This window comes from Centrocercus urophasianus, unplaced genomic scaffold (genome assembly GCF_019232065.1).
Source record: "Centrocercus urophasianus isolate 14NV4802_14NV808 unplaced genomic scaffold, USGS_Curo_1.0 seq_31, whole genome shotgun sequence".
Taxonomy (NCBI): Eukaryota; Metazoa; Chordata; class Aves; order Galliformes; family Phasianidae; genus Centrocercus; species Centrocercus urophasianus.
This window is the reverse complement of record NW_024884878.1, coordinates 7,848,726-7,876,005: the sequence shown is the minus strand read 5'-3', so window position 1 is coordinate 7,876,005 and position 27,280 is coordinate 7,848,726. Positions and strand designations below refer to the sequence as shown.

Genomic DNA, 27,280 nt, shown 5'->3' with positions numbered 1-27,280 from the left:
ATAATTTATGTACGTTTGAGTATATAAGCATAATAAACACAAACCTCAAGAGAAAAGCATGAACTGCTACCCTTTTCTAAAAGTTCAGCATTTAATTACATTTCAAAACAAGCAGGAAGGTTGTGGAAAACAATGCATCATGAACAGTCTTTTATCTAAAACTGCAGCTGAGGAGGAAATCCAAGCCTAAAAATAGTTTTTCTCAGTTTTGGAGTCAGTCGAATAGTTTTGAAGAAACTTATTTGAAGAAAAATTAAACAATAAATAATTTCTTCATCATCCTGTAACACCATCTTCCAGAACCATTTATGCTTGTCCTGCACACCTCTTAACTGTTTGTTTGAAAACTTTATAAGCATAAAGATTTTCTTATGTTCTTGATTTGAAAGATTTCTAGCTTTGTGTATTTTTTTAATCACAGACTACTTACCGAAAATGAAAATACATAGATTTAGTAATATCCACCTTTGCAGATTTTTTACATGTGCTCAAAAGGCTGCTATCCACGGCACAGATTCCCCTAAGCAGAACACAAGAGGCAAGCACAAGGCAAATTTCATTTTGGTAGCATTCAGAAGCACAAAGAGGACAAGAACAAAGAAACAAACATTAGAAGTAAATGCATTCCTTTTTTCATAATTGTTAGACTGCTGGTTTTGATTCATTAATCTTTTGGTAAGTGGAAAAATGAAACAGATTGACCATTACAGAAAACAAACAAACAAACAAACAAAAAACCCTGCAAATTAAACTTATTCTAATGAAATTGCTTGCAAAGTGTGCTGCTTCATCAAGCATAACTTTCATCAAGGAGTCTGGACTACAGAGTACACATTTCTTTGAAGCAATGTGCTTAGAGGGTACTCCGAATTCAAAACACCTGAAAAGAAACTTCTTAAGCACCTACTACCATTATTTTTTTCTATTGCATATGTTTTTAAGGCCAGACAAATTCCACCAAAAAGAAAGAGGTAAGCAAAATATGGCACTTTGTGTTCAACAGATTCAAGCAAATCTGAAATTGAGCTTCTTATTAATACTCGTGTTGCATCTAAATGATCACTACATTACAGCTGTGACAAGGCATACAGAAAAATAAAATGCCTGGAGGTTTGCAGTGAATCGTTTTTCATTTCTTCAGCAACTGTTGCACAGTGATTGATCTAGTGCACTGCAACAAGGGAAACTAGCAATTAAAGGCTTCCATGAATCCAGCATTAGATCCACAGATCCTTCTTACAGGAGCAAAATCAGTGGAAAACAAGGAAACAGCAAAACGGAGAAGTAAGCTGTGCAGAATTTATTCTTTGCTGAAAAACATGAAAAATCTGAATTCTGAGACTGTATGCATAATGCAGGATTATAATTCAATTAAGACAACTATTTCTCTGATCTTACAATTCTAAGGCATTTTGCAGATGTCTGTGAAACACAGTGTGTAGAACAAGTGTCTTCCTGCTCGCCATATATTCTCAGCTCTCATTCTGTTGAAAGATACACTTAGACTTCTCTGTACAAAAACAGACTGTGCAAGGTAGGTCAAAAGATACACTGTTGTTCTAACGGAGTTTAAAACAAGGGGCACAAAATCAACATATACAATAAATATCTATATGTTACTATGGCAGTAAGAATAAATCCTGCTAATCTTGTTTCCTTTATAAATGCTCAGACCCAAAAAGCATGGGGGAAAGGGATTCCCAGCTATGTCAGCCCAGAACTAGAGGCAGTGTCACACATGCAAGTTGTACAAGTTCTGATTCCACACTAGCACAGAGATTTCTGCACTGTGCCTCTCTGCAGGCATAAACACACCCTTCCTCTGCCCTAAGAGTTCATCCACAAGATCATTCATCACTTGCGACTGTTTTGCTTCAGCTGTGTCAAAACTAATTCAGGTTTACTGATATTAGAAGCAAATAGAGCACTTACATAGAACAGGAGGGGGCAAGGTTATACAGATTTTGCTAGCACAGGCAGACAAATTAAATTGTTAACCCATGGCTACACAAAAGGTCACTTGTTAGCTTAGGGTTAACCAGAACTTCTTAGCTTATCTCTGACCTGGTTTTGACCTCTCTTGCTAATTGTAGAAGTGTTTTCAGTTCAATTGGTGAGCTGTGTTTACATTTCCCACTTTCATAGTTTTTTTTCACTTGCTTTTGAAAAATTAGCAGCAAAATATCTTTCCTTTGTCAAAAACTAATTAGCATACAGTTATCTCCATGTTGTTACCTTGAGCGGAATAGACAGTAAAGACAACGAGTAAGCAATTTCACCTGTTTCATGATGGAGGCATTTATGAAGAATGGAATTTTAAAACCTTTATTTAACTTTTTTTTTTTTTTTTTTTTTTTTTTTTTTTTCCCTCCAGATCATAAACCATTAATTCACAAAGCTTGTAAACATACTCAATTCCTCTGCTTCTAGCAAGTCTTGTTAGAAGAAAGTACACAGACATCACTGGTAAAAGAGAAGAACTAGTCAAAGAGCACACAGAAACTTACTGGATTTGCAAACATGTAAGTAAGTTGTACCCAGAAATAACCATTTGTCATTGCACCATACTTCTGAGTGGGCTGTCCACACGGGACTTGTTTAACTCCTTTACTGTCCTAGTAGTAAGGGCGAGTTTGTAAGGGTATGGATGTGATGCATACTGCTGGTCTGAAGCATAAAATGTCCCCTTCTGCAGAAGAGAAACTTCAGTTTTAGCACCTGAGTTATAATCCAAAAAATGATTTCTCTACATTGACTTTATTGTTTTCTTTACTTTGTTGTTGTTGTTTGACCAGAAGCGTTCAGGTTCACATAAAAATTTCTGGACTTAACTTAAACAACTAAGTTTAAGAGACAAACTAAATCTGAAGGCCTTGTAAAATACACATTCATTTTCAAAAGGGACCAAATATAAATCTCATCATTGAAAAGAACTATCCAAAAAACACGACTTATGCATAGTGACCTAAATAACATAAAGAATTAATGTTTGAAAACCTTCAAAAATTAGATTCTAAAATTAAAATAACCAAAATTCCACATACTTCTAAATTCTGAAGTCTTCCCAGTCTGTTACACTGACATTCTGTTTTGTGATCAAACTTCTCCAAAAGAAATCTAACAGGTACTATTCATCCAAGAGATCACATAAATCTAAACCAAGCTCCAAATTTTCATCTTTTTTTTTTTTTTCTAAAGGAAATTAGGGTAATCTTCAATCATCTGAACAAAAGAATAAAAAAGCTCGCCCATTGCCGTTCATTTTACTGGAGGTAAACACTTTTTAACTACGAAGGGCCTCCAAGTTGCTTTGTTACAGTATGCACAAATCCTTGGATTAAATTCAGATCCACATTCATTGGCTAGCTGCAAATACATCCCACTGTATGGTAGGTACAGTTTTCCTATATTTTTACATTATTTAACAAAAGTTCCATTCTTCTTAGTTTGCGCTTATTCTTTGGCATTGGCTTGTCATATAAGCCATTTTTGAGAAGATGCTCCTTGCTGTGATGGATCTGGGCTCCATGCTGAAGCTGGAAAGAGCACAGAGCTTGAAGGGGTCGTAGTATAGTCTGCAGAAAAAATGGAAGAGAGGGAGAAGGAAGAGATGAAAAAAAAAACAGGCTTTTCAATCTTCTAGTAGGCTATCTATCTTGGAAACATCATTTATTCAAGAACTACTTTAATAAAAAGATAAACTACAATCGTTGGAGCCACAGAGAACATTTGTGAATAAGGGGAAAAAAAGCCACACATCCACCTGTCTGCTACAGTTCTTTACTCCTTTTTTACAAAGAGACTCACCTCCAGTTCCAGCCACGTTCTTCCAGTTTTAACTTGACCTTAGCAACTGACTACAGTCACTGCAGTGACTCAGCCAAATTGTAATAATAATAACAAAAGAAAAATAGCAGTAAAGAAACTGCTTGTGATTGCATGAAAATAACTTAGGGCAGGGTTTTACGAAGAGGACTCATGATGAAGGTTGCTAGACTTCTGTACTGGGGACTACACTGCATCTCTCCTTCTGTATAGGAATACTATGCAGTATTAATGAAGCAACTTAAAGCCAACTTGACTCAAATGGTTACTAACTGTGAGGTCTTCATTTTCTGGTTGTCTGGGTCTGGTTCACAACTACTATTAGGTCTGCTTCAAAAGGCTTACTAAAATGTCACCCAAAAAAGAACATTATCTCTTTCATCATAGACTAGTGTGATCAAAACTTGCAAGGATAAGGCTAATGTCCAATTAGCTTCCTTTGACCTAGGATAAACTTTAACTTAAGCACTGTTACACCCAAATTTCTCAAATGACACCTAAGTGTTGTGAGCACAAAGACACAAGCCAGTGGGTTGCATTCCATGCCTGCAGAAGTGCAGGAGGTCAGTAGGATAGTCTTACAAAAGCATTTCTCTCCAAGCTAGCTGTAACATCTGTAGTCTACAAGCCAGCTTTTGCAAAGGAAAACTTATTTTCCATGAACTAAAACACCTAATTGTCTACCTCAAACCAGATCAGCTATTGGGTTTTTTTTGCGTTACAGAACACCTTGCTGCTCTTTGACTGCAGAAGATCATATTTACCTATTTAAAAAGATCATGATTATTAGACTTTAGTAAATATTTTCAGACTAACTACTACTAACTTTAACTTCTTAGAGTCTACCAGCAGTCATTCTCAAAGACTTTTATCAGCTCAGTAATTTTAAACTCAGATCGCACCTGAACTTAAAAGGCAGTTAAGTACCTGAATATACTAATTAAGAACAGAAACTTACTGAAGCCAATTTGCAAGTTTTCCTAAATTTTCACATCTTGGAAGTAGTTTTCCTTTTTAAAAAATACATTAAAATGTACTTCAATAATTCTCAAGAGCTTCCAACTGATAGCACCTGAAATAACACTATTCCCCCCATCAGACTATGTAGAGACTGGTGAAAATATTTGAATGAGAAATCAGATGTGAAAATTGAACAAATTCGTATTTGATCTCAAATGATGTAAACAAACTTTTACAGGTACACATATACATGCAAACATACATAAAATGTCTTACAGGATGTATGATTTAAGATAAATAGCCTGTACTGACTTTACTTAAGTTTATCTACTGTTCAAAAGAAGCAGAATAAAGTCAAATGCACAAAACCTTCTAAATCCAGGCCTAAAATTCCAAACGTTGTCTACCTCAATACCAATGAATTAAATAACTAACATGCCTTTTTGCCTTCAAGAAAATTAAAGACCAATGTGATTATAGGTTATATAATAATTCCCAAGTTTATTAACATTTTCTGCTGCCACAAAATGCTAATCATACTACAGAGTAAACATATCTTCAGTAACATATAGTATGTAAATTCAACATATTACAACAGAACATACTGTAAGCTAACACTGCACATAAAATACATCTAAATGCAATATTGTTAAGAAATAGCCTCCAAAAATTTGTTATAAAAAAAAGAAATCAATCCAACACTACATTATGTAAATTAGAGTACACATTCTTGGTAAACAATCTATGATCATCTGCTTTGAAGTTTTGCAATAAGAAATGTCAAAAACACAGGAGGAGGTAACTATCACAGTGCATCCATGCACCATGTGCACATACAACATACACCACACTACAGCACAGTTTTGGACTAAGTCTTTAATTTCTACATGTTTTTATTCCACGTTGTGGACGGTATAACATATACTTGGTGCTTTATCAAACAATTTCTTAACAAATGCATGGATTAAGAGAATCTGAGTAATTCTTTCCAAGACATTTCAAACTGCAAGGAAGTAGCATAAGACAACAGCATGCAATGAGAGAGGAAAATGAGATAGAAGGGAAGAACGAACTGGACGAAACAGAGATGCTGAGTTAAAAATATGTAAAAGCTACAAGAGAGGAATAGTGAATTAAAAAGTCAAAGCAAAAGAGGGAAGAAGGGAGATTGACTAGCAAGTACAAGAAAAACAGAACTCAAATCAAGAGAAAAACAAAACTGAAAACCGCGCAGCACAAAGTGAAAGTTTGATAAAGATTATCCCTAAAACAGCACAGTGAAGACCTGCAAAAGTTGCAAAGTTGTCTCAGGAAAGCAGTAGGTAAAGCTAGAAAAGAAAAAAGAAGGGGGAAAAAAAAAGAAAAAAGGAACTGAGAAACTGAGTTGGGAATGTAACAATGGGAAGTTGTTGTCAATGAGCAATCTTCTCCAAACACAAAATGGAGCATGACTGCAGGCAAAACTGGTCTGTACAGCAAATTCTGCATTCATCCATATTTCAGCACTAAATACTTTCTTTTTTTTTTACAGGCGATGATCAGACAACTACTGGTATCTTTAACATCATTAAGGCAAGATTTTTATCTGCGAGCTCTCTCCAGGAAAAGCCAATCCTTAGTGGCCAAAGAGCCAATCTAATTCCATCATGGGACAAGACGAAAAATATTGTACTGCCATTTACAGTTCTGAAAACAAAACTGTCAAAGCAATCAAAACCAGTAAATCTAATTCCACCAGCAATCTGACAGCTATGTTGAACACAGCACAGGAAAACTAAATAAACTTTTCAGAGTTACAGGAGGCATAAAAAACTCAAGATACTAAACAAATAGCTGTAGAAAACTAGTTTCTGCTGGTAGTCCCTTTTTAGTTTGCTTTCTCAGTTTGACAAAACTGTCAAATGCAATCTCTTACGATTTTCATTGTCAAATGCTGTATTAATAGCTAAGTAATTTTGCTACCATTCCACTATTCACAACAGAAAAACTTGTGTATTTGAAATTAGTTACGTACCTCTTGTATATTCTTGTTTTTTTCCATGATAGTGAGAGCAACAGCAGCACATTCAAGCGTAGAGAGACAGCTGTTTGTTGGCTGTGTACGAATTACGTATTGACTTGAAATGTTGGTTTTTAACTGCACCTGAAAAACAGCAAACTCTACTAAAATGTCAGTATATCAAATATATTTCTTAGCTTCATGCAGTTCTGCCTCCCAATAGCCAGTGACCTTATAATCTGTTAAGTATACAGCCTACAAGTCACCATCTGAGACAAGAACTGCACGTTCATTATTGTACAAACATGTAAAGAAAACACAAGTGTATGTCAGAGACAGACTGAAAGAAACAAATGTTGTACAGCACGCTTAAGTAGTTTTTCTTCTGCACTTTTCATAAGCAAAAAACCCAGGAAACAGATTAATTTTAGTTACCAATTTCACTTGCCATGCAAATTCTATAACAAAACAAAATTATTCACACATTTGTTCATTGCACACTCTAACACAAAAAGGATTCTATACAGTACCCAATGGACACACATCATACTATAAAATAACTGTGTAATCACTGACACTATTTCCCCTGGTTAAAAATTGCCATTTTCTAAAAGACTTAAGTTATACATTTATTCATACAATACACCTCTAATTAGAGCAATTTGCTTATTTGTATCATGTTTGAAATTGATCTATTTGCTCTGCATCAAGCAATAACCACTTTATACTACCTCACAATTTAGAGGTACATCAGAAGAAGAAAGCTAGTTCAACCAATTGCCTATTTCATTAGCTACAAAAGCTTTTACTGCATTTCTAAACGGCCATAAATTTTTGAGTTTCTTTTAAAGTAAGATATAGTATGGTGCAACAAACCCTAATGAGTTACTATTAAAGTTCAAATCAATTCATTTTCCCTATCTGAATCTCTAATAAAGTACTATTTATTTTTTCCATCTTCTATGGAAAATGGATTACTTTTTTCCCTGGCTAACACGATATTGCTCCCATTTTCCACTAGTAGTGGAAAAACTAGAGGTTTCACTACTACTTGCTTTATTCAGACTTCTCCCTCTTCTTTCTATTCGCAGTGAATCATTTTCCTCCATCTCTATCACATGTAATTACCCCATTTTAAAAGTTCAAGATCTCTCATTTATAAAACGAAACCTCCAAGCTAGAGGGGAACCTTGAACAAATTAGATCAAATTCTAACACTTTCCTGTCCTCAATTTTATTAAAACAAAAAAAAAAAAAAAAAAAAAAAAAAAATCCCCCAAACAAGAGCCATCTGAAAAGGCAAAGCCATTCTAAAAAGGCAAAGTAAACCACCTATAAAAGCTTAACATACTCAAGCAAAAATAAGGAAAAGAGAAAAATGTAATTTTGAGACAGAAGGTCCTGACTCTTTTGTCAAAGGAAACTGCCTTGCCATTTTTTTTTTAAGTGCTTTTCTTCTTTCTGGATGGGACAAAATTGAAGGGCAAAATTATGCATGCGTCAGAATGTTTTTAAAGTTTTCAGTATGGATTGTTTAGTTTGGAGAGGTCATTTTCACAGGTATGAACTCGCCCTTATCAACTACTTCCTGCAATTTGTTACAGCAGTAAAAAGTGAAAGAAGAGAAACAGATTAAGGATAGAAAACGTAGACTTTGGATTGCGGTGTATATAATGAGAAGTAAGGAAAAATGAAATGAATATATTCACATTTTCATCTGTCATTCCTTAAGGCTCACTTTATGCTTACCTTCCCTTTCTGCAATCACGTAAGGATGTCCAGAAATCTAGTTAATGGCAATTATACACAGATCTATTCTAACAGGAGCTTTTAGTCCCTCAGAGCTGCTTACAATATTATCAAAACAAACCAAAGCTGTCCAACACAACTGCAACACAAACCCTGCTGCTCCAGGACTAGCCTGAGCAGGGCAGTTACCTAACCCCGTTTTCTTACCATCAGGCAATCACTGTCTCCACTGAGTATCTCCACAGAGACTTCATCACCCACCCAAAGGTGCACTGCCTTCCCCCTCCTCAGACGCAGACAACAGTGCCTTAAGGCTTCTTTCATTCTTTCCTTTGTAGGAGCTGTCTGGAAAAATTTCTATCTGCTAGTTTCTATGTTACATTGCTTACGGGTCGTGCAGAGTAACTTTTAAGTCATAAGTATTCCAGAGAGAGGAAAATTATTCATGACTGCAAAAGAACTTTTAGGGAAGAAACGCTGCCTTTGCTCTGCCTTATACTCTGAAGTCCAAAAGTCTGTAAAGTACAGAATTCAAACAGCTGACATTGTACAGAAGGGCAAATTTGTATTTCTAAGAGCAAGAGGAACCAAATTCCTTCTTCTTTCTTGGGGATAATGAGAGGATGGAAATCAAGTAGTTTCCATCCTCAGACGTGGCTGGGAGGCGGATGACACTACCCTGCTCTGCCAGCAGGCCTAATCCTTTCCTTGCCTTTTGAGGAGCTGAATTAATGGTCTCCAAGGTCCCTTCAGGAAGTTCTCCAGTACCTAGACAGGTTATTTCTCTGTTATGTGTGTATCTCAAATCCAGCTGAACAGATTTAATTCTCACTTAAGGAAGCAGTGCAAATGAAATCAGACTGCCTATCCCAGTGCTACAATTCAAAATCTCAGAATGGGTGTAGATAAGCAATATATTAAAGTACACTTCAGAAAGATAATCATAGTATTTTATAATCATTTCACTGCAAAACAAAGGTATAGTGATAAAGAAATAACATACTCAAAATAATTTGCAAACATATGCATGTTTTGGAATGTTTTCAGTTATTGACAAAATACAGCAATGTCAGGTTGAAAAAACAGCAATCCATTTAACACTGCTTATCAGAATGAATAGCATAAGACAGAAGATGGAGATATCTCAAGCAATTCAAATTAGAGAGAGGTATTAAGCTGAATGGAACAACTCACTGGAATTCAGACAGAACACTGAAATTAGGGTATCTATACAACGCATACAGCAAAGTTTTCTGTTTGTAAATCAAGACCCAGAGTTTCCAGAAACCTGCATGCCAGCAGTTCTCACACCTTATTACACTAACTAGCGGAATGCAGGATTCAGTGTTGGCTCTCTAGTGTCTCTGAGCATCTGCAGAGCATTAGAATCACAATAGGAACAGTGGTCCTTCACAGTTTCTCGTGTGCTGGGTTTTTCTTCAGGGCCCTCTCTGGAGATGCACTGGACACAACACCCTAGTGGATGATCCAGCTGAGCTGTTGAGAACTGAGGAAAGCAAAGATTGGCTTTGATATGGTGAAATACTTACTGACAGAAATTTTACAAAATTCAGTCAGTTAAGGCAGGCAAGGGAACTCTGCTTTTATTTTAGATAGTAGGACTGGAAGTCTTGCAGAAAGCTTGCGTGTTACCCTCATTCCCCACCTCAATGTCAGTTTCCTTTTCACCTTTTCAATGCCAATTTCTTCATCAGTATTTTTACTAGCTTTATTCTCTAAAGAGAATGCAGCATTATGCACTATATTTGGAAAACAATGCATCCCAAGGAACAAAGAAAAGCAATAGGGTTAGTACATCCGTCTATGAGAGCACTCTTTCAACAGTTCTTAGTTTCCTCTGCTATTTCTGCAATTAGACCATAGCTGCACCAAGATACAAAGAGGAACAAAATATCCTTCTGTGGCTTCAATGAAAATCCTAACACTTGTTTTAAAGCCCCCTCTTCCTTTACTTGTGTTGACAGAAATTCTGAAATTTAGGCTTACGTTTCAGAATTGATTTGCTCTGCTCCAACAGAAGGATCAAAGAAAGGGCCATCAGCCATACTTCTTAACTTATGCAGTGGTTACAACCTCACATTTCACACATGCGGTTACTGCAATTATCTTCCAGAAAAAAATACCATAAGCCCTTTTTTTTTTTTTTTTTTTTTTTTAAAGGAACTCAAAGAGCATAAAATAACAGGAAGTCTGAAAAAAAACCTGTCATTTTGGTCTTCATTCCAGAAACTAAGGAAAATCGCTTTTAAGGAACAGCACTGTCTGTGTGCTACTCCACAAATAAACTCCAACAGGAAAAAGAAATGGGCATGGAAAAGATCCCTCACTCAGCATCCAGCTGGCAAGCACTTTTTACCTGTAAGCCAATATAAACTGTGTTCTATATATTAAAGCACAGAAAACTCAAGCAGTTAAATAAAGTTCCCTTCGTGACAGAGAAAATAACCTGAGTGAAGTTAGCTTCAGCATGCCACTGAAATTTAGATCAGAAATATGAATAAGTTATTTCATTCAAAATCTTGGCTTTAATTTAAAGTGACATCTTAAGAGCACTGTTTTCGAGCACTGCAGGGAACAACTGCCATGAAACTGTCACAAATGGATAGCCTGAAAAAGTAAATGGATGTCACAAAGAAACCTCTGCCCACTCTGCATGTTTTCTAATTGAATACTTAGGTGTATCTGTGACATTGCTGTGCGTGCTCCATGTACCATTTGTTGCAGCAAACCACAAATCTTATTGTGACTTTCAGGTAAGCCTTAAGAAAGCAGTCTGTCCCATTTCTATGAGATAACAATGTATTTTCCACGTTTTTGTGGATATTTCACAATGACCACCCGAAATCACTCTGTGTTTGTGTACCCCACAAACCTTCCTCTTGGCAATGTATGACTTGTACCTCTACAAGGCTAGGGATATCTCCCTGCTACTGCGACTAGAAATGTGATAAACCTAACATTCTCCTTTGCTAGAGAAGCAGAACAGCTTCTGTAGTACAGCACAATGTGGCTACAAAACATTCTGTGTGCCCAAACCACTTTCTTCCTCTCTTCCTGAACTGCGATCCCAATTCAGTCTTCCACACGTCCAACACAGAAAGCCTCTTATACCCCTATAAAAACTACCTGTATTAGAGCAGCACCCTGACTTTCTTCCCAAGGTCGTTAAGTATATGGCTAAAAGATGAAAACACGTTGTACTTCCATGCACTTTCCAAAATGCCCTTATTTTGCTCCTGTAACCCAAGCAGATTAAGAAACGAACTGCTATTTCCAGCAAGCACTGCGCAGTGAAGATAGCTGGTCCAAAACAAGTCAGTAGAGCTACTCATTGAATTACCTAATAATCATCATCTGCATATAACCCTAGAAAGAAGCTTCTTTGTTCACTATGTTTTCATGGGGAAAATTAAGTTTGTACAGAATATTCCTCTAGTCTTGCTTTCACTTTTAGACAAAGTTGACATGAAGAAAGGAAGTTCAACTGCACATTTAATCTGCCTTTAAGGAGGAATCAGAATAAATTCAAAGTTCTTATGATCTTGAAAGACAACATCACAAAATTCACAGTCAAAAATGGTGCTAAATAAAACCAGAGCAGGAATAAAATATTGTAAACAAATGAACAAAAAGAAAGCCTTACAGAAACATTAAATTATCTGTAGAAGCCTAATTTCCCATATGGCACAATTCCCAGTTTGTAACTTGTTGGGTTTTTTTTTTAAGACTCTATTACTCTGTACATAAACAGGAATCTTCTATTTATTAGATAGTTTAAAGGTTTTTATGTTAAATGCCTTCAAAAGTTAAAAAAAGAGAAATCAAAGTAGATACAGAGTGTTTCAAATTTATCTGAAATTATTAAAATTTAAATTCATAACTGTATTTACCATCTTCACATGTTATTCCATATGAAGTTAAGGTATTTTAAAACACAACTTTCTCAAAGACGAAGAAGCTAATTCAAGATATTTAGTACATCTGCAGAGTGTTTTGAGCAAGTCCAGCAACTACCAGTTCCTTATGAAAAACAATTCTCTTCACGCAGTACAAAGCAAAAGAGCTAGAAAAACATACAGAATAGTTTTCAGTGTCTTCATCTGTTTTATAAAACTATTTACAACTGGTTCTTCTCGCCTATGGAATCATTCATGAAGTGTTCTTTACCAGGAAAACTGTCACTGCAGTTTTCAAATAAAATTTTGAGCATCTTCTCAGAAAATCTAAGAGCAAATCACAGTTTAGCACTTGTCACGTATTAGAAATATCAAATAAAACTGACTCTTCATTACAGTAACAGAGACACCTGCAAACTTCAGTAGTTTTGGAAGTATCACCAAAATCTGCATGCATGTACCCCGCTTCTCTGAAAGATGGGCTTTTCTGAAAGAAAATCTTGGGCTAGATGTCAGGAAATACCTTGAGCTCATCAAATCACAGTGTCAATTTAGGCAGGTCTCCTTCCTTTTCTGGTCACCAAGTTCTCAATCGATAAAAAAAAGAGGGAAGGGATGGTCGAGGATCTGAAGAGAAAAGCATAACAGCAAGTGCTACTGAAGATGAGCAGTACTTCCTTCCTCCTCTGTATGCAGCAGTGTGCGTGTGTGACATGTTGTTTAAAAACCAATGAGAACAAGGAGAAAAAAAGTAAGAAGTAATTATTTTCATCTTATATGGGGGAAAAAGAAAACAGGGATCCCTTTATTCTTTTCCCTGTATTTCTTGTATGAAGAAGGTATTATTATTCTAAAATACAAGAGCTGCTCCAAAGGTAATGCCTCCTATTATATTACATCAGCCCATGACCTCAGAGGCAGATGTTGGTGCAATGGCAGTAGAGGTTGAATCTTCCCACCAATATCCCATTTCATGTTGTTGTTCTGTGACAGATGGCAGCAGAGGGGCAGGCTGACAGAATGGCATCTGACATGGAAGTGCTTATGGAGCAAAGGTGTGAAACCGAATTCTTCCATGTGAAAAAAATGGCACTCACTGGCATTCTTTGTTGCTTGCTTAACATTTATGGGGATCAAACAGTGGATGTGAGCACAGACAGGTGGAGGGTGGTGTGTTTCAGCACTGGCAATAGAGATGTGAAAGGCAGCCATGCAGATTTTTATGAGCATGGTATGCAGGCTCTTGCCCATCTCTGCCATAAATGCACAGCTAACTACTGTGATTAAACCGAAAAGCAGCTTTTTGTAGCTGACGATCTGCCCTATCAAATAGCATTACTGTGTTCTTCGTATCTGTTGTAGTTTCCACAGAAATAAATAGGAAGCATTACTTTGGGAATAACCTACATCCTACAGCCTTCGGTAACACGGGTAGCTGAAATGAAGACCAAGCGCACACAAGGTGAAGTTCTAATTTAATGGTATCTCAAATTTCTGTAAGGTAAGCTGAGGCTGACCCAAATGGCTAACTCAGAATTCAGAGCTAACAGTGAAACTGTAAAGAAAGGAAAGTCCTCACAGCTCAGATAAAATAAAAGATAGGACTGTTCTCGTGGCATTTAGACTGTACGGCCTCCAAATAACTGAAGTATCATCTGGTTTTGGTCTCATCTTTTGAAACTGCTGTTTTTAGCTAAACCTAAGAAATGATGCAATTATTATGTTAAAATAATCATATTTTAATGTGACTTTTACTGGGCACTTCATAAAATACCTCTGCATTTTTAGTTAGTTTCCATTCATTGCGATTTTGTACTCAGAGCAAGGAAAGATACAGAAATTATTTTTGGTAATATCCCTCTTGCTCTGCTTACATTTCAAAAACTAATGTCAGGCAACAGATCTATCTTTTATGCAGCACTATTCTTTTAATAATTAATACAGCAGAAAAGTGCTGCAAGTAAATTTAGCCAGTGAGCAGAGTACCGATGTAGAGAATGGGGTCACGAAATGAAGAAAGAAAATTTAATTAAATAAATTGTCACAGCCACTTAACTTTAATTACCTGTAAACATCAGAAAATTGAAAAGAGAAATTAAATACCTTAGTGTCATAAAGTAGCATTAATGCAATGGCATTGTTCTTTGGAACCTACTAATTCTCCTTTTTTTGGTTTCTTTTTTTCCTATTAAATTTAAATAGTCCTTCCATGGAAGCAGGAGAGTAAGCACAGGAAGCCTTGAGAACTTCAATGGTGCACAAGGGAGTGTGTAAAGAAAGACTAAGAGAAGAAATTTGCTTTTTTTTCCCCTTGTTTTTGAAAGAAAGCTCAATCAAAACAAAAATCACTTCTAGTTTCTTTTTTGCAAAGCGTTCATGTCCCATGAGAATTTCAGCATGTGCACAATGGAGCAAAGCCTGCAGTTGCTTCTGAGTTTTCCAACAGCAGAATACTCTTCTTTGTAGACATGAAATACAAGCAAAAAGTTTAACAACAGTTAAGAAGGAAATGGCAGAGAAATAAATTCAAAGCAAAGCTTCCACCCACAACTCAAGAGTGACAGTGGCATACACGACTGACGTCTGGCAAATCACTGAGACCTTTCAGTCATAAAGGAAATGTCACCATACTGAGGCAATAAACACATACTTATGAACAGAAAAATGTCAAAGCGGACAAATGTAATTCAAATTAACCTAAATGTCAGACGGACAGGCTCCTGTTGATTGCTCGTATCTCCACCTGCATAAAGTCTTGAGTTGAGGTAATTCTCCATGCTTGCTCACTGACCTCAGTCTTCTCAGAAAGCAGCTTCAGTCCATCCTTGCATAGAATACTTTCTCCTTAGAGGCCAAGACATTCATTTAACGTTTAAGTCATGATGAGATACTAACTAAAACACACCAAATTTAAAACACATCAGAATATGTAACAGATTTCTTTCCCTATCACTGAAATCATTAAAAGTCATTATGAAGTACGACATCTCAATGCTCTCAGTCCTTTCACTCCCCATTTTGTATTGGCAATGGATGTTGCCTCAACCCATGTGCAAAATCTTGCATTTGGATTAAATACCCCCTGTGCTCTCAAAAAAAAAAAAAAAAAAAAGCAGTGGGATTGGAAACATGATCTTCAGCTCTCCTCCTTTTCAAGGACCTCTATGACTGTATCACCATGTGATTCAAAAAAACACTTCCTATCAAAAAAAGTTCACACCTTTAGCCATTACAGCTCATCAGCCAACTCTTTCAAGGCTATACCCATTATTACTGGAAAAATAAGAGAATGAAGTTCAGTTTGTTCTCAACTACGTATGCTGCCAATTTTGCATTGATTACAACAATGCTGCAAGCAGAAGAGCTGCCCAAAGCCCCTGATATCAACTAAAATTCTATGCCCTATACCAGCTGACATTTTTTCCTACCTACTACACACTTCACATTAAACCAGATGGCATTTTTTTAATTTTACGTCTAGCATTTAATATCTCCTTCCATTCCCATCAGCTTCTCCAAGCAAGCAATTCCAGCAGCAGCTGCTGCTGAATGAACTGCTGCAGACAAATGCTCGAAAGAACTGGTTTTCTTCCTTCCTTCCTTTCTTTCTTCTTTTCTTCCTATCTCCCTCCCTTCCTTCTTTTACTTCCTTCTTTTCTTCCTTCCTCACTTTTTCAAAAGCGTGTTTTGTGCCAGCTTGCTAGATGAAAGGTTTCTCACCTTGCTCCTCCATCTGTCAGCACAGCGCCTCCTGCTCTGAGTGCTGGTGCAGCACTCAAGAAGGTTCTGACAACAGTCTGAGCAACCTTCCACTGACTTACACAAGAAGGATGGGAAGGCTCTCCAAAGTGTTTTTGAACCTATACTCACCCAGCAGAGGCTGCACAGAAACTATGAAGTCCACCTAGCAAGTGCAGTTCATTCTGGACAGAGTGAAGAAACAAGGTAAATTGCCTATAAATTCTTACAGCTGATCCTGATGTGAGAGACACTGTGGAAGTCAGAACTCCGTAAAACTAAGGCAACAGTTTGTGTTCACAACTGAACAAGCATATTAAAAAACCATCAGTGATTAACGGAGAAGAAACAGAAACGCTCGAATGCTACATAAATACTTTATCACAGTTTTCCAAACTGTAAGAAAGCAGCCATGTTTCTCCAAAGCTGAGAATAAAAATCACAGAATGGCCTGGGTTGCACAGGAGCACAGTGCTCATCGAGTTCCAATCCCCTTGCTGTGTGCAGGTCGCCAACCAGCAGCCCAGGCTGCCCAGAGCCACATCCAGCCTGGCCTTGAATGCCTGCAGGGATGGGGCATCCACAGCCTCCTTGGGCAACCTGTGCCAGTGTCTCACCACCTCTGGCAGAAAAACTTCTTCCTAATATCCAACCTAAACCTCCCCTGTCTCAGTTTAAAACCATTCCCCAATGTCCTATCACTTCACTAAGTAGTACGATACACTACAATAAGGAGCTTCCCTCTTTTGTCAAAGTTCTGTGTCACTGACTGCAGTTTCAGGCAGCATATCACTTTGATGATTCAAACCCCCTTGGACCATTTTAAAAGGCAATGTATGAACTGTGAAGTGGCATCAGTGCCTCTAACTCACCAATTTCTGAGGTCAAAGATCATAACTTTCTGTCATAAGGAGCATCTCAGGTAATACTTTCCTTTCTATTGCAAACAATGAAGTATTTTCAAGATTTTTTGAAGTACTGTGGATGTATAAATAACAAACAGATTATATTATTTAGAAACTGAAGGATATTTTGTGAAATGTGCCCATCTTATGCATGGAGTAAGCACTATACAAAAAGGCCAAACAGAACAAACTGCTGTGAAAGTCTTCATTTAAAACAATCATTTGCCTGGGAAAAAATGCAGCTTCTTGAAAATTTTAATAGTTTTAAGGCTACATAATTATAAAGCACCTTCTACCACGGGATTTCTAGGGTTTTGTATAAATATTTGCATCTGGAAATAAAAAATAAAATAAAATCTATCTATTGGTAGGTCAGTTTTAGGTCACTTCTTTCTATTTCATTTTATAGTTCAACAATGCATAACAATGAACACTTAATTCAGCTGGAAAAATTAGGGAAATTGATTTGATGAGAATGTTTAATTACTTTGGAAGAATTCAGCTAGGGTGCTTGAACAGACCATAACACGCTGAAAGACATCATAAAAACCTTGGGTTTTTTTTGTTGTTGTTGTTTAAATTAGTTGAAAGCTCTTAAGCAAAACAGCATCTCCAACCACAGTGCATCCCTAAAGTCATCTTCTTTCCAGCCATAGAGCTAGAAACTTGGTCTTCCTTGAGGGAAACCTGCTGACTGCTTCCTGTACACAGCACTGATGATGTGGAATAACCTATCTTAAAGGGAAAACATCATGCCATATATAGCTTGCCACCTATTGCACTTGTCTCCTCAGATCCTGCTTGCCTCATACAGTGACACAAACTTAGGAAGGCACTGCCCCATTTCACTCATGGGGAAAGGTAATATGATACTTCTCATGCATTTCTGAGCTTGTGGGAGTCCCCACAAGGTAAGGTCATGGACCAGAGACGAAAACCTTGAACCTGTGCATCAGAAGCAGCAGGGGAGAGCTTGGTGTGAGAAGGCACCTTGTGCTGGGCACAGCTTTTTACAGACAGCTCCAGGGGTCCTGCTTTGAGGCCATGGCACAGTGACCATGACCATCACTACAAGCAGACCAGGACAACTTAGTAAATCTGAGAAGTACAGCCAACAGACATTGCTGGAGTTCCAGTGAGTGCTCAGTGCAAAAGGGAATCAGAAGCCACTGGTGCTGAAGCTGTGTGGCAACCTGTGAAATTACAGAAGGGAGGTTCTGTTGCCTCTGTAATGACAATGCAGATTTTGGGAAACCAGAGCAAGAAAGATGATGATGACAACATCAGAAAGCAGAGTCCTGGGGACTTTGGGCCTTCAATACTGTAAGTGCTGTCCTCCATAGGAGAAAGAGCCACCAGCTGACAGAGGGGTATCACAGAACCACGAAACTCCCTGAGCTGTCAGGGACCCACACAGATCACTGAGTTCAACTCCTGGCTTCACAAAGAACTGCCCAAAATTCAAACCCAAAGTCTGAGAGCATTGGCCAACAGCTTATTGAGTTCTGTCAGGCTTGGTTGGCCAGTGGATGTCAGAATTCTTTTTCAAATGCTTCATTTTGCTTTAAAGGAAGCTACAAGTGTAGCCTCCATGTGGAGCAATCCTACTGCTCCCACAAATGAGTCATCCCCCTGGAGTGCCAAAATATGGAAACTGTGGTTGTAGATATTCAACCAGCTATAATATTACAGATGTGTGTTTTGTAGACACATAGGTGGACACTGTTGAAATGTATTAAACTCTATCCTGGTGCACAGCAACACTGGGCAGAGACTGTAAAGTATAGAGATGTCAAAACTATTGTAAATCCTTTCAGGTTTGGTGTTGCACAGATGCAAGAGGTGGAATGCACTTCACTGAATACACGTACACAAATCCATTCCTGTTACCCGTTGGCAGGGTAGAATTTACAACATGTCTATTGAAGTTGTGATGATGCTAAAAGAGTCATGCCACACATAGCTGTTCCTGCTGGACCTGCAGTAGACCTACTGCTAAGTCTATCAGTCAAGCACACAACACCTCTGAACCAACCAGGGTTAGTAGCTAACCCTGGCTCTGACCAACCCCACACTAAGTGCTTAGTTGTAACGGTGTGCAGAATAAAATTGTGGAGAGACTCCCCTACGTTTTTGTTTGACTATTTCTTTTTGATACTTGAGTCAGAAATTAGAAATGTACTAAATGACAGTAAAATAAATTGAAATTAATGTTTTCTTAGCTTCCAAGAACTCACAGATTTCACAGGCTTGAGTGATTTCTTGGCATTCAACAATTTAATACCTGATGGCTTTTTCTGCCATTATTTTGCCCAGTTGCATTCTGATCTTGCAATCTATCCAAAATAACAGCAAAGAATTCCATATCTTTGTAAAACATGTAAAGAACTATCATTTCTTCATCAGAATTTCTGAGTTCTGTTGCTTTTGATGGCTTTTAGTTCATGTATTAGCAGAGACGATCACCAGTTGGTGCATATTTACCCCTTTTGCGTCACTCATGCATTTACAAAACTCAGCCAGTTGTCTTTATAGCTAAAAAGTCATGGAGCTTACTCTGCCACTCCTTATTAGCATCACCCACCCCATACTTCAATCACTTGCTTGCTTTTCTTGCAACTCTTCTTACATGTTTGCCTTTTTTTTTTTTTTTTTTTTTTGGCTTTTTTTTCCATGCTGTGTGGCTGAGTGAGATAGTGAGCATGAAAGCCAGAAGTTCTGCAACTAAACTTAATTTGTCATTGTTTTTTTTTGGCACTGAATTGAAGTACATGCATCACTTGTATTATATACATACATATACATACACGCATACAAAACTAACACTTGTTTTACATATATACACACATATACACACATATATATACACACACATATATAAAATGTCATTATTGTTATTCCTTCCTTCCTTCCTTTTCTGTCTTAGTAAATAGTTTTATCTCAACCTGCAATTCTACTTTCTCCAATATTTTTCTTCTATCCCATAGTGAGGGGGAAGAGTGACTGAAAAGCTGCGCAGTGTTTAGCTGCTTACTGCTTAAGCCACAACAAGCAGGATATAAATTCCTCTTTCATACCAGGTCTTAAAATCAACTATGCAGCATTTTTATAGTTCAGAATTTTTAATAAATTACTCTTTCTTTCTACGAGTATACAGCATAAATGTAATTATCCCACTGAGTTCTTCACTGTCTGTTTAAAAAATAGAAAAACAAGATAATAAGTGACAGAAATAATCTGCTCGTGTAGGTGAACAGTTTTTTTAGCAGCTTTTTTTGGTGATTAAGTAGGAGAAGGTCAAATACTCTTTTTAGCCATCTGCTCCCACTATGCTCTGCTTATCTCCTCATTAACAGAAGCAGCTTCACCCACTGTGTTCTGTGACTGCTTCATACAATAAACCAGCAGTCTAACTGAGCCAAACATGCTGGCTGTGCAAACCAGCTCATTCATCCCTCCGAACTAATTGCAACCACTGGCCCAAGTTAATGCAATACTTTTTCTGTATCATCTTTGCAAACCACAGCAGCTGTTGCAAGAAAGCCTGCAGTGCATACCCTAATGCTTCTGGACTCCTTCTCAGTGGTGACTGTGCGGAACATCCTGGGCTAATGTGCTTCTCGAAAGGGTGCCAACTGATGGCATAGAAGGCACAACCATTACAATCATGCATAAACTACAGAAGTCACCTTAGGCCATATGTCTCGTAAGTTCCTGTTACAAAGTTTTTCCAAGCTCATTATTTTTCATTTAAAAAAAAATTCAGACAAAAAGAATGATTCTGCAAGACTTTGGTGCAGAATGGTGTGTTGTAACCATCTCACTATCAGAAAAAGCCTTTTGTTCTAAAGGTTTGTATTTCATTTACAGGTAACCTCCATAGGAATCAAACCACTTTAGCGTCTCCTTTAGATCTACCTCACTCACCTTCTACAATAACAAACTTCCAAATGTCCAGATCCAATGATACTCTGACCACTGTGATCTTGCAAAACTGCATTACAAACCCAGACTTGCAAAACATGAAACAAAAATTATTCAGCAGAGAATCATTCACAGAATATTTAGACACAAATTATAATGCACATTTGCCCATGAGTGACTATTTCTTTCTTTCCCCCCTAATTCCAGCATAAATATTTATTTAACTGAATGTACAGCAAACTATCTCAGTCTGAAAGCAGGACGAACCACACACTCAGAACAGGAGTCACCAGCTACAAATCCACAACCCTGCATCTCTGCCATTACAGCCTAAACTTGGACTTAATACTGTACTTCCAGAACTGCACAAGCAAAGAAGAAAAAACAATCAAATTGCTAACTATAACCTTTAAGATTTGATAAAAGTGGTGAAAGTCAATTAGGTGACACTTCAGCAGTGCACAACTTTTCTTCTGCAGGAAGCTGCATATGCACTTGAGTTTCTAACACTATCACTAAAAGCTACAGACAGCTGAAAGCAATCTAAATAACTGCAAGTATCAACTGGCCTATAATTAAAAAATAAGACTAAATATTGGTCTTTGTTCTGGTATTTCATAACAACCAAACTAACCATCAGTTCCAAAACTACCTTAATCCATACGCTAATTCTTAATACTTCAAGAGTCTTCGTGCTCTTCATTTTCAAAAGAATTTAAACTAAAGCAGAAGTTGCTTTGGTATCCCAGTAGGATAAGATAAAGGTTAAGTAAGAGCAGAATTTACACAAATACCATATTTACCAAGTGCTACGATTGCCAGTTCAAGCCAAATACTTCAGTTTTATACATAATACAGATTCCTTTCATGCCACTGCATTTACATTATGCATCTACCAGCTTTTTTGCTCTGCTGCAGATTTCAATTTTGTGCTTAAACACCTTTCGCTTTTTAACTATTAAGAAAAAGTGGTTTGGCTATAACCCTTCTGATTTTTCAGTGCTCAATGAATTCTGCTGGTTTGTGCATGTCTTACCATGCTCTTTATATTCATTCAATAAAGTTGGAATCTTAGCACAGGGGACAAACTTCCCTGTACCGCAGCATGAAGCCATTTAAGTGTTTGAGAAACACTTTATTTCCAATACTTTTCCATAGTGGAAATACAACGTCCTAATTTTCTCAGCTACACCGAAGTGTTAGCTGTTGCAATCAAACTCTGCTTCACTGGCGTTGGTTTTTTTGTTTGCCTGTTTGTTTTTATAACAGCAATTTGGAACAATGAAGTAGTGAGAAATAAGTACTAAGAAGGAAAAAATAAAATGAATTTAAATTCATTGCAAATCAACTCAAGTAATATAGGTACAATAATTGGCAAAATATTAGCTTTTTATGAGTAAAGAAATATCAGCAATTTCTTTCACATTCTGGCATTTTTATTTCAGTGGGTCATTCAGAACGTAAGTTTACCTTACATATTAACATTTGATTGGACAAAAAGAAATTTGAGGGCAACACCAAACGAGAAATTGGTTCCACAGCAGCAATGTACTTTCACAGTATATGAATGAATGGAGAGCTTATGGGTGAGAATTAAAGGGCAGGCAAGCGTGGGTTACACCACTGTGAGTGTTTACTACAGGCTGCCCGATCAGGAGAAGGAATGTGATAAAGCCTTCAAAAGACAGCTGGCAGTAGTTTTATGATCCCAAGCACTGGTAGTCATGGGGGACTTCAACCACCTTGATATTTGCTGTCAAAGCAACACCACCAGGCAGATGAAGTCCAGCAAGTTCCTGTAGTCTATGGAAGATAAGTTTATGATGAGGGTGGTGGTAGAGCCAACAAGGAAAGAGGGGTGCTTCTTAAACTTGTTCTTAACTAAGAAGGAAGGAACACATAGGGATGCGAAGGTTGAAGGCAGCCACCGTGGATGCACTGACCATGAGATAATGGAGGTCAGGATCTCATGTGGAAGTTGAGGAAGGGAAGATTTCTCCTGCAGAAACTGGCAGCCAGAGGCTTGGATGGGTGCACTCTTGGCTGGGTAAGGAGCTGGTTGGAGGGCTGGGCACAGAGAGTGGTGGTGAATGGAGTCAAATCCAGCTGGCGACCGGTCGTGAGTGGTGTTCCCCAGGGGTCGGTGCTGGGGCCTGTCCTCTTCAATATCTTTATTGATGACCTCGATGAGGGCATCGAGTGCACCCTCACTAAGTTTGCAGATGACACCAAATTGGCTGGAAGTGTGGATCTGCCTGGGGGTAGCGAGGCCCTACAGAGGGATCTGGACAGGCTGGAGAGCTGGGCTGAAGCCAATGGGATGAGTTTCAACAAGGCCAAATGCCGGGTCCTGCACTTTGGCCACAACAACCCCAGGCGACGCTACAGGCTTGGGGCGGTGTGGCTGGAGGACTGCGTAGAGGAAATGGACCTGGGGGTATTGATTGATGCTCGGCTGAACATGAGCCGACAGTGTGCCCAGGTGGCCAAGAAGGCCAATGGCATCCTGGCTTGCATCAGAAACAGTGTTGGCAGCAGGAGCAGAGAGGTGATTGTTCCCTTGTATTCAGCACTGGTGAGGCCGCACCTCGAGTGCTGTGTCCAGTTTTGGGCCCCTCACTGCAAGAAAGACATTGAGGCCCTGGAACGTGTTCAAAGGAGGGCAACAAAGCTGGTGAGGGGTCTGGAACACAGGCCATATGAGGAGAGGCTGAAGGAGCTGGGAAAGTTCAGCCTGGAGAAGAGGAGGCTCAGGGGAGACCTCATTGCTCTCTATAACTTCCTGAAGGGAGGCTGCAGTGAGCTGGGGGTCGGCCTCTTCTCTCGCGTCATTAGTGATAGGACCAGGGGGAATGGCTTCAAGCTACGGCAGGGGAGATTCAGGCTGGACATGAGGAAGTATTACTCTTCAGAAAGGGTGGTCAGGCACTGCAATGGATGCCCAGGGAGGTGGTGGAGTCACCGAGCCTGGGGGTGTTCAAGGAAAGGCTGGATGTTGTGTTGAGGGACATGGTTTAGTAGGAGCTATTGGGAATAGGTGAACGGTTGGACTGGGTGATCTTTTAGGTCTTTTCCAACCTTGGTGATTCTATGATTCTATGATTCTATGATTTAGGTTGGATGTCAGGAGGAAGTTCTTTACAGACAGAGTGGTGAGGTGCTGGAACAGCTGCCCAGAGAGGCTGTGGATGCCCCGTCCATCCCTGGAGGTGTTCAAGGCCAGGTTGGATGAGGCTCTGGGCAGCCTGGGCTGGTATGAAATGTGGAGGTTGGTGGCCCAGCATGTGGAAAAGCAGTTGGTGATTCATGATCCTTGAGGTCCCTCCCAACCCTGGCCATTCTGAAGCAAGATTGTAAGCAGGACTGCAATCCTGGACTTCAAGAGAGCCAACTTTGATCTCTACAAGGACATACTTGGAGGTATCTCATGAGTTAGAGCATGGGAGATAATGGTGCCCAATAGAGTTGATTAACATTCAAACACCATTTTGTCCAAACACAAGATGGGTGCATCCCTAAGAGAAAGAAATCAGGCAAGGGTGGCAGGAGTCCTGCATGAAGGAGCAGGGAATACCTGGAAAAACTCAAATGTGAGAAGAACATTTAGCCTGGACAGTTGAGATAAATATAGGAATTTTCAGGGTATGTAGAGATGCAACAAGGATATATTTTAGAAAACCTGCTTTAACAGAGGAGTTAGACTAGATGAACTCCAGTGGTCTCTTCCAACTTCTACCAGAAGAAAATACAACTGCCAGCAGAAAAGAAAAAGTTAAAACAATGATTCAACTTTACAGGAAAAAAATGGCATGAACCTTAGACCTTCAAAGAAAGTTGAACGACAGAACAGAAAAACTCAAGTCAGTTTTAAAATGACTGGGTGAGTAAAACATTTCAGAAAACGTGTGATACACTTCTACTTGTCCCAGCTTCTGCAGAGACTGTGTCTGTCACATGCAGCCAATGAGTGGAAATTCTGCCAGCAACAAGGGCATAAGAGAATGGAAGCAAAAAGGTAGGCCACCTTAAACATCCAAGCTATACCAACAAGTAATGGACATTAATCACACTTCAAATTAATAAGAAAGATTTATTGTGGAGTACTGGGCTTGAATTATAGTTCAACTGTAACCATCAGATCTTATTTTTCAAGATATTACTCTATTTCACAGAATCATAGAAGCATATACTCTGTTGGGTTGGAAGGGACCACTGAAGGCCATCTAATTCAACTCCACTGCAATGAACAGGGAAACCTACAGCTAGATCAAGATTCTCAGAGCCTGGTTCAGCCTGGCCTTGAATGTTTCCAGGGTCACAGCACATACCGACCCTCTGTATGACCTGTTCCACTACATCACTACCCTTGCTGTAAAAAAAGCTCTTTTCCTACATTCAGTCTAAATCCCACCCGTTTTAGGGGATTTCCTCTTGTCTTGTCACAACACACCCTGCTGAAGAGTCTGTCCTGTTCTTTCAGATACTGAAAGACTGCTGTCTTTCTCTGGTTGTCTCTTCTCCAAGCTGAATAATCTCAACTCAGCTTTCTCATAAGGAAAGCACTCTATCCCTTGAATCATTTTTGTGGCCCTCCTCTGGATGCATTTGAATAGGTGCACATCTATGCTGCACTGAGGACTCCACATCTGGATGCAGTGCTCCACGTGAGGCCTCACCAGAGCAGAGCAGAGGGGCAGGATCACCTCCTTTGCGCTGCTTTTGATGCAGCTCAGAATTAAGCTGGTCTTCTGGGCTATGAGGGCACATTGCTGGCTCATGTTCAGCTTGCCAACCACCTGGACCCCAAAGTCCTTTTTGGTAGGGCTGTGCTCTATCTATCCCTCCACCAGATTGTATAGATTGTGGGGGCTGCTGCAACCCAGATGCAAGATTTTGCACATGGCTTTGCTGAACCTCAGGATGTTCCCTTCGCCCCACTGCTCAAGCCTATCTAGGTCACTTCTCCCATCTGAAAAAAATAAAAAAAATAAAAAGCAAAAGCACAGGAATAATTAGTGACATAAATAGGCTGTGAAAAGTGTATTTTCAGGAATACTTTTTGTATTGTTAAACAGCCACTTTACAGAATTATGACCACTGATGTCTGACTCCTTTGGCAAATTTGGTAGCTCCCAGCTACAGGGATTATGCATGAAAACACTGTTGAACTTAAAGGCAAGTCACGTATCAGTGATCAGGTATGCCAGTGTAAGACAAATGATCTGCAGAATTTGAAATGAATTGCAGTGAAATAAATTCCATAAAATCTATTCATAGAGCTGCAGTTAAATTGAAATACATTAAAATGAGTCCCATAAGTTCCTAGCTGCAAATTCCATCTTCTTCTGAAAGCCAAAATAATTGGACTAAAACCAAGAATCTACTCTTCCATTTCACTTACACTAATATAGCTTGATTGCTAAGAGCTTAAAAGCAATTCCCTTATTTGATAACAAACAGATTTCATCACCTAAAGCAAATTATTTATAGCTTAAGTAGTTACATTAGTAGGTTTCTCTTTTTTAATTAGCAGCATGCTGAAAAATAGTATTCCATTTAAACTATTCAAACATTATAGTCAACAGGGGCTTGGATATTTATAATTTTTCATATTGCCTCTCCCTTGCCCCAGAAGACTTAGTCAGATTTTCACTGATGAAAAGCTGATCCAACGATGATATGTTTTCTGTTAGTAAAAATGTCAGTGGTAACCCTTTTTCACAATATACTTTTAATAACATTTCTGAAAGAAAAAGAACAAGAAAACAGTACAGGTGGACAAATAATCCTATTCTTGTGGAAGTACATAAAAAAGAAGAACATAATCTAACCTAGCGTGCGGTATTTGATTGTGTACCGAAAAGCATTCCTCTAAGAGGCACTGTTATAATAATTTACAGGAGGAAGCATCTCACAGGCACTATGCCATCTACAAGAAACCAAGAGATAAGGACAAAATAATGCCTTCTGTTTTGATCTGCAGACAAACCACACCTGCACCTGCCTTCAGATAGCCAAACTGAGCTAACTGATAAACAAATACTTCAGAACGCTCACACAAGAATTCAGATGAAAATCCTGTACTACACAGAAGTTTCAAAAAAGTACAATAAACAAGGAACTGCACACAAGTTATGAACTAGAACAAAGACTGACACAAGTCTTACAAAAGGGCTGTGTGCATTGCTTTTGACAGCTCAAGCTGCTGTGCATCTTTTCATTACAGAGAGCCAGAGGCCCTTAAACTCTCCAGGATACACTAT

General features: G+C 38.5%; 1 protein-coding gene across 1 annotated transcript in view; it reads right to left on the bottom strand.

The window, feature by feature from the left end:
• Positions 1–1,285: 1,285 nt before the first annotated feature.
• DTWD2 (DTW domain containing 2) overlaps positions 1,286–27,280 on the bottom strand; it is a 65,042-nt gene continuing 39,047 nt past the window's right edge. Inside the window, exons 5-6 of the mRNA XM_042829395.1 lie at positions 6,800–6,928; positions 1,286–3,575 (exon numbers count right to left, since the gene is read on the bottom strand). Of these exons, the coding sequence (XP_042685329.1) occupies positions 3,405–3,575; positions 6,800–6,928 (300 nt within the window). The 3' untranslated portion in view covers positions 1,286–3,404. The remainder of the gene's footprint in view (positions 3,576–6,799; positions 6,929–27,280) is intronic.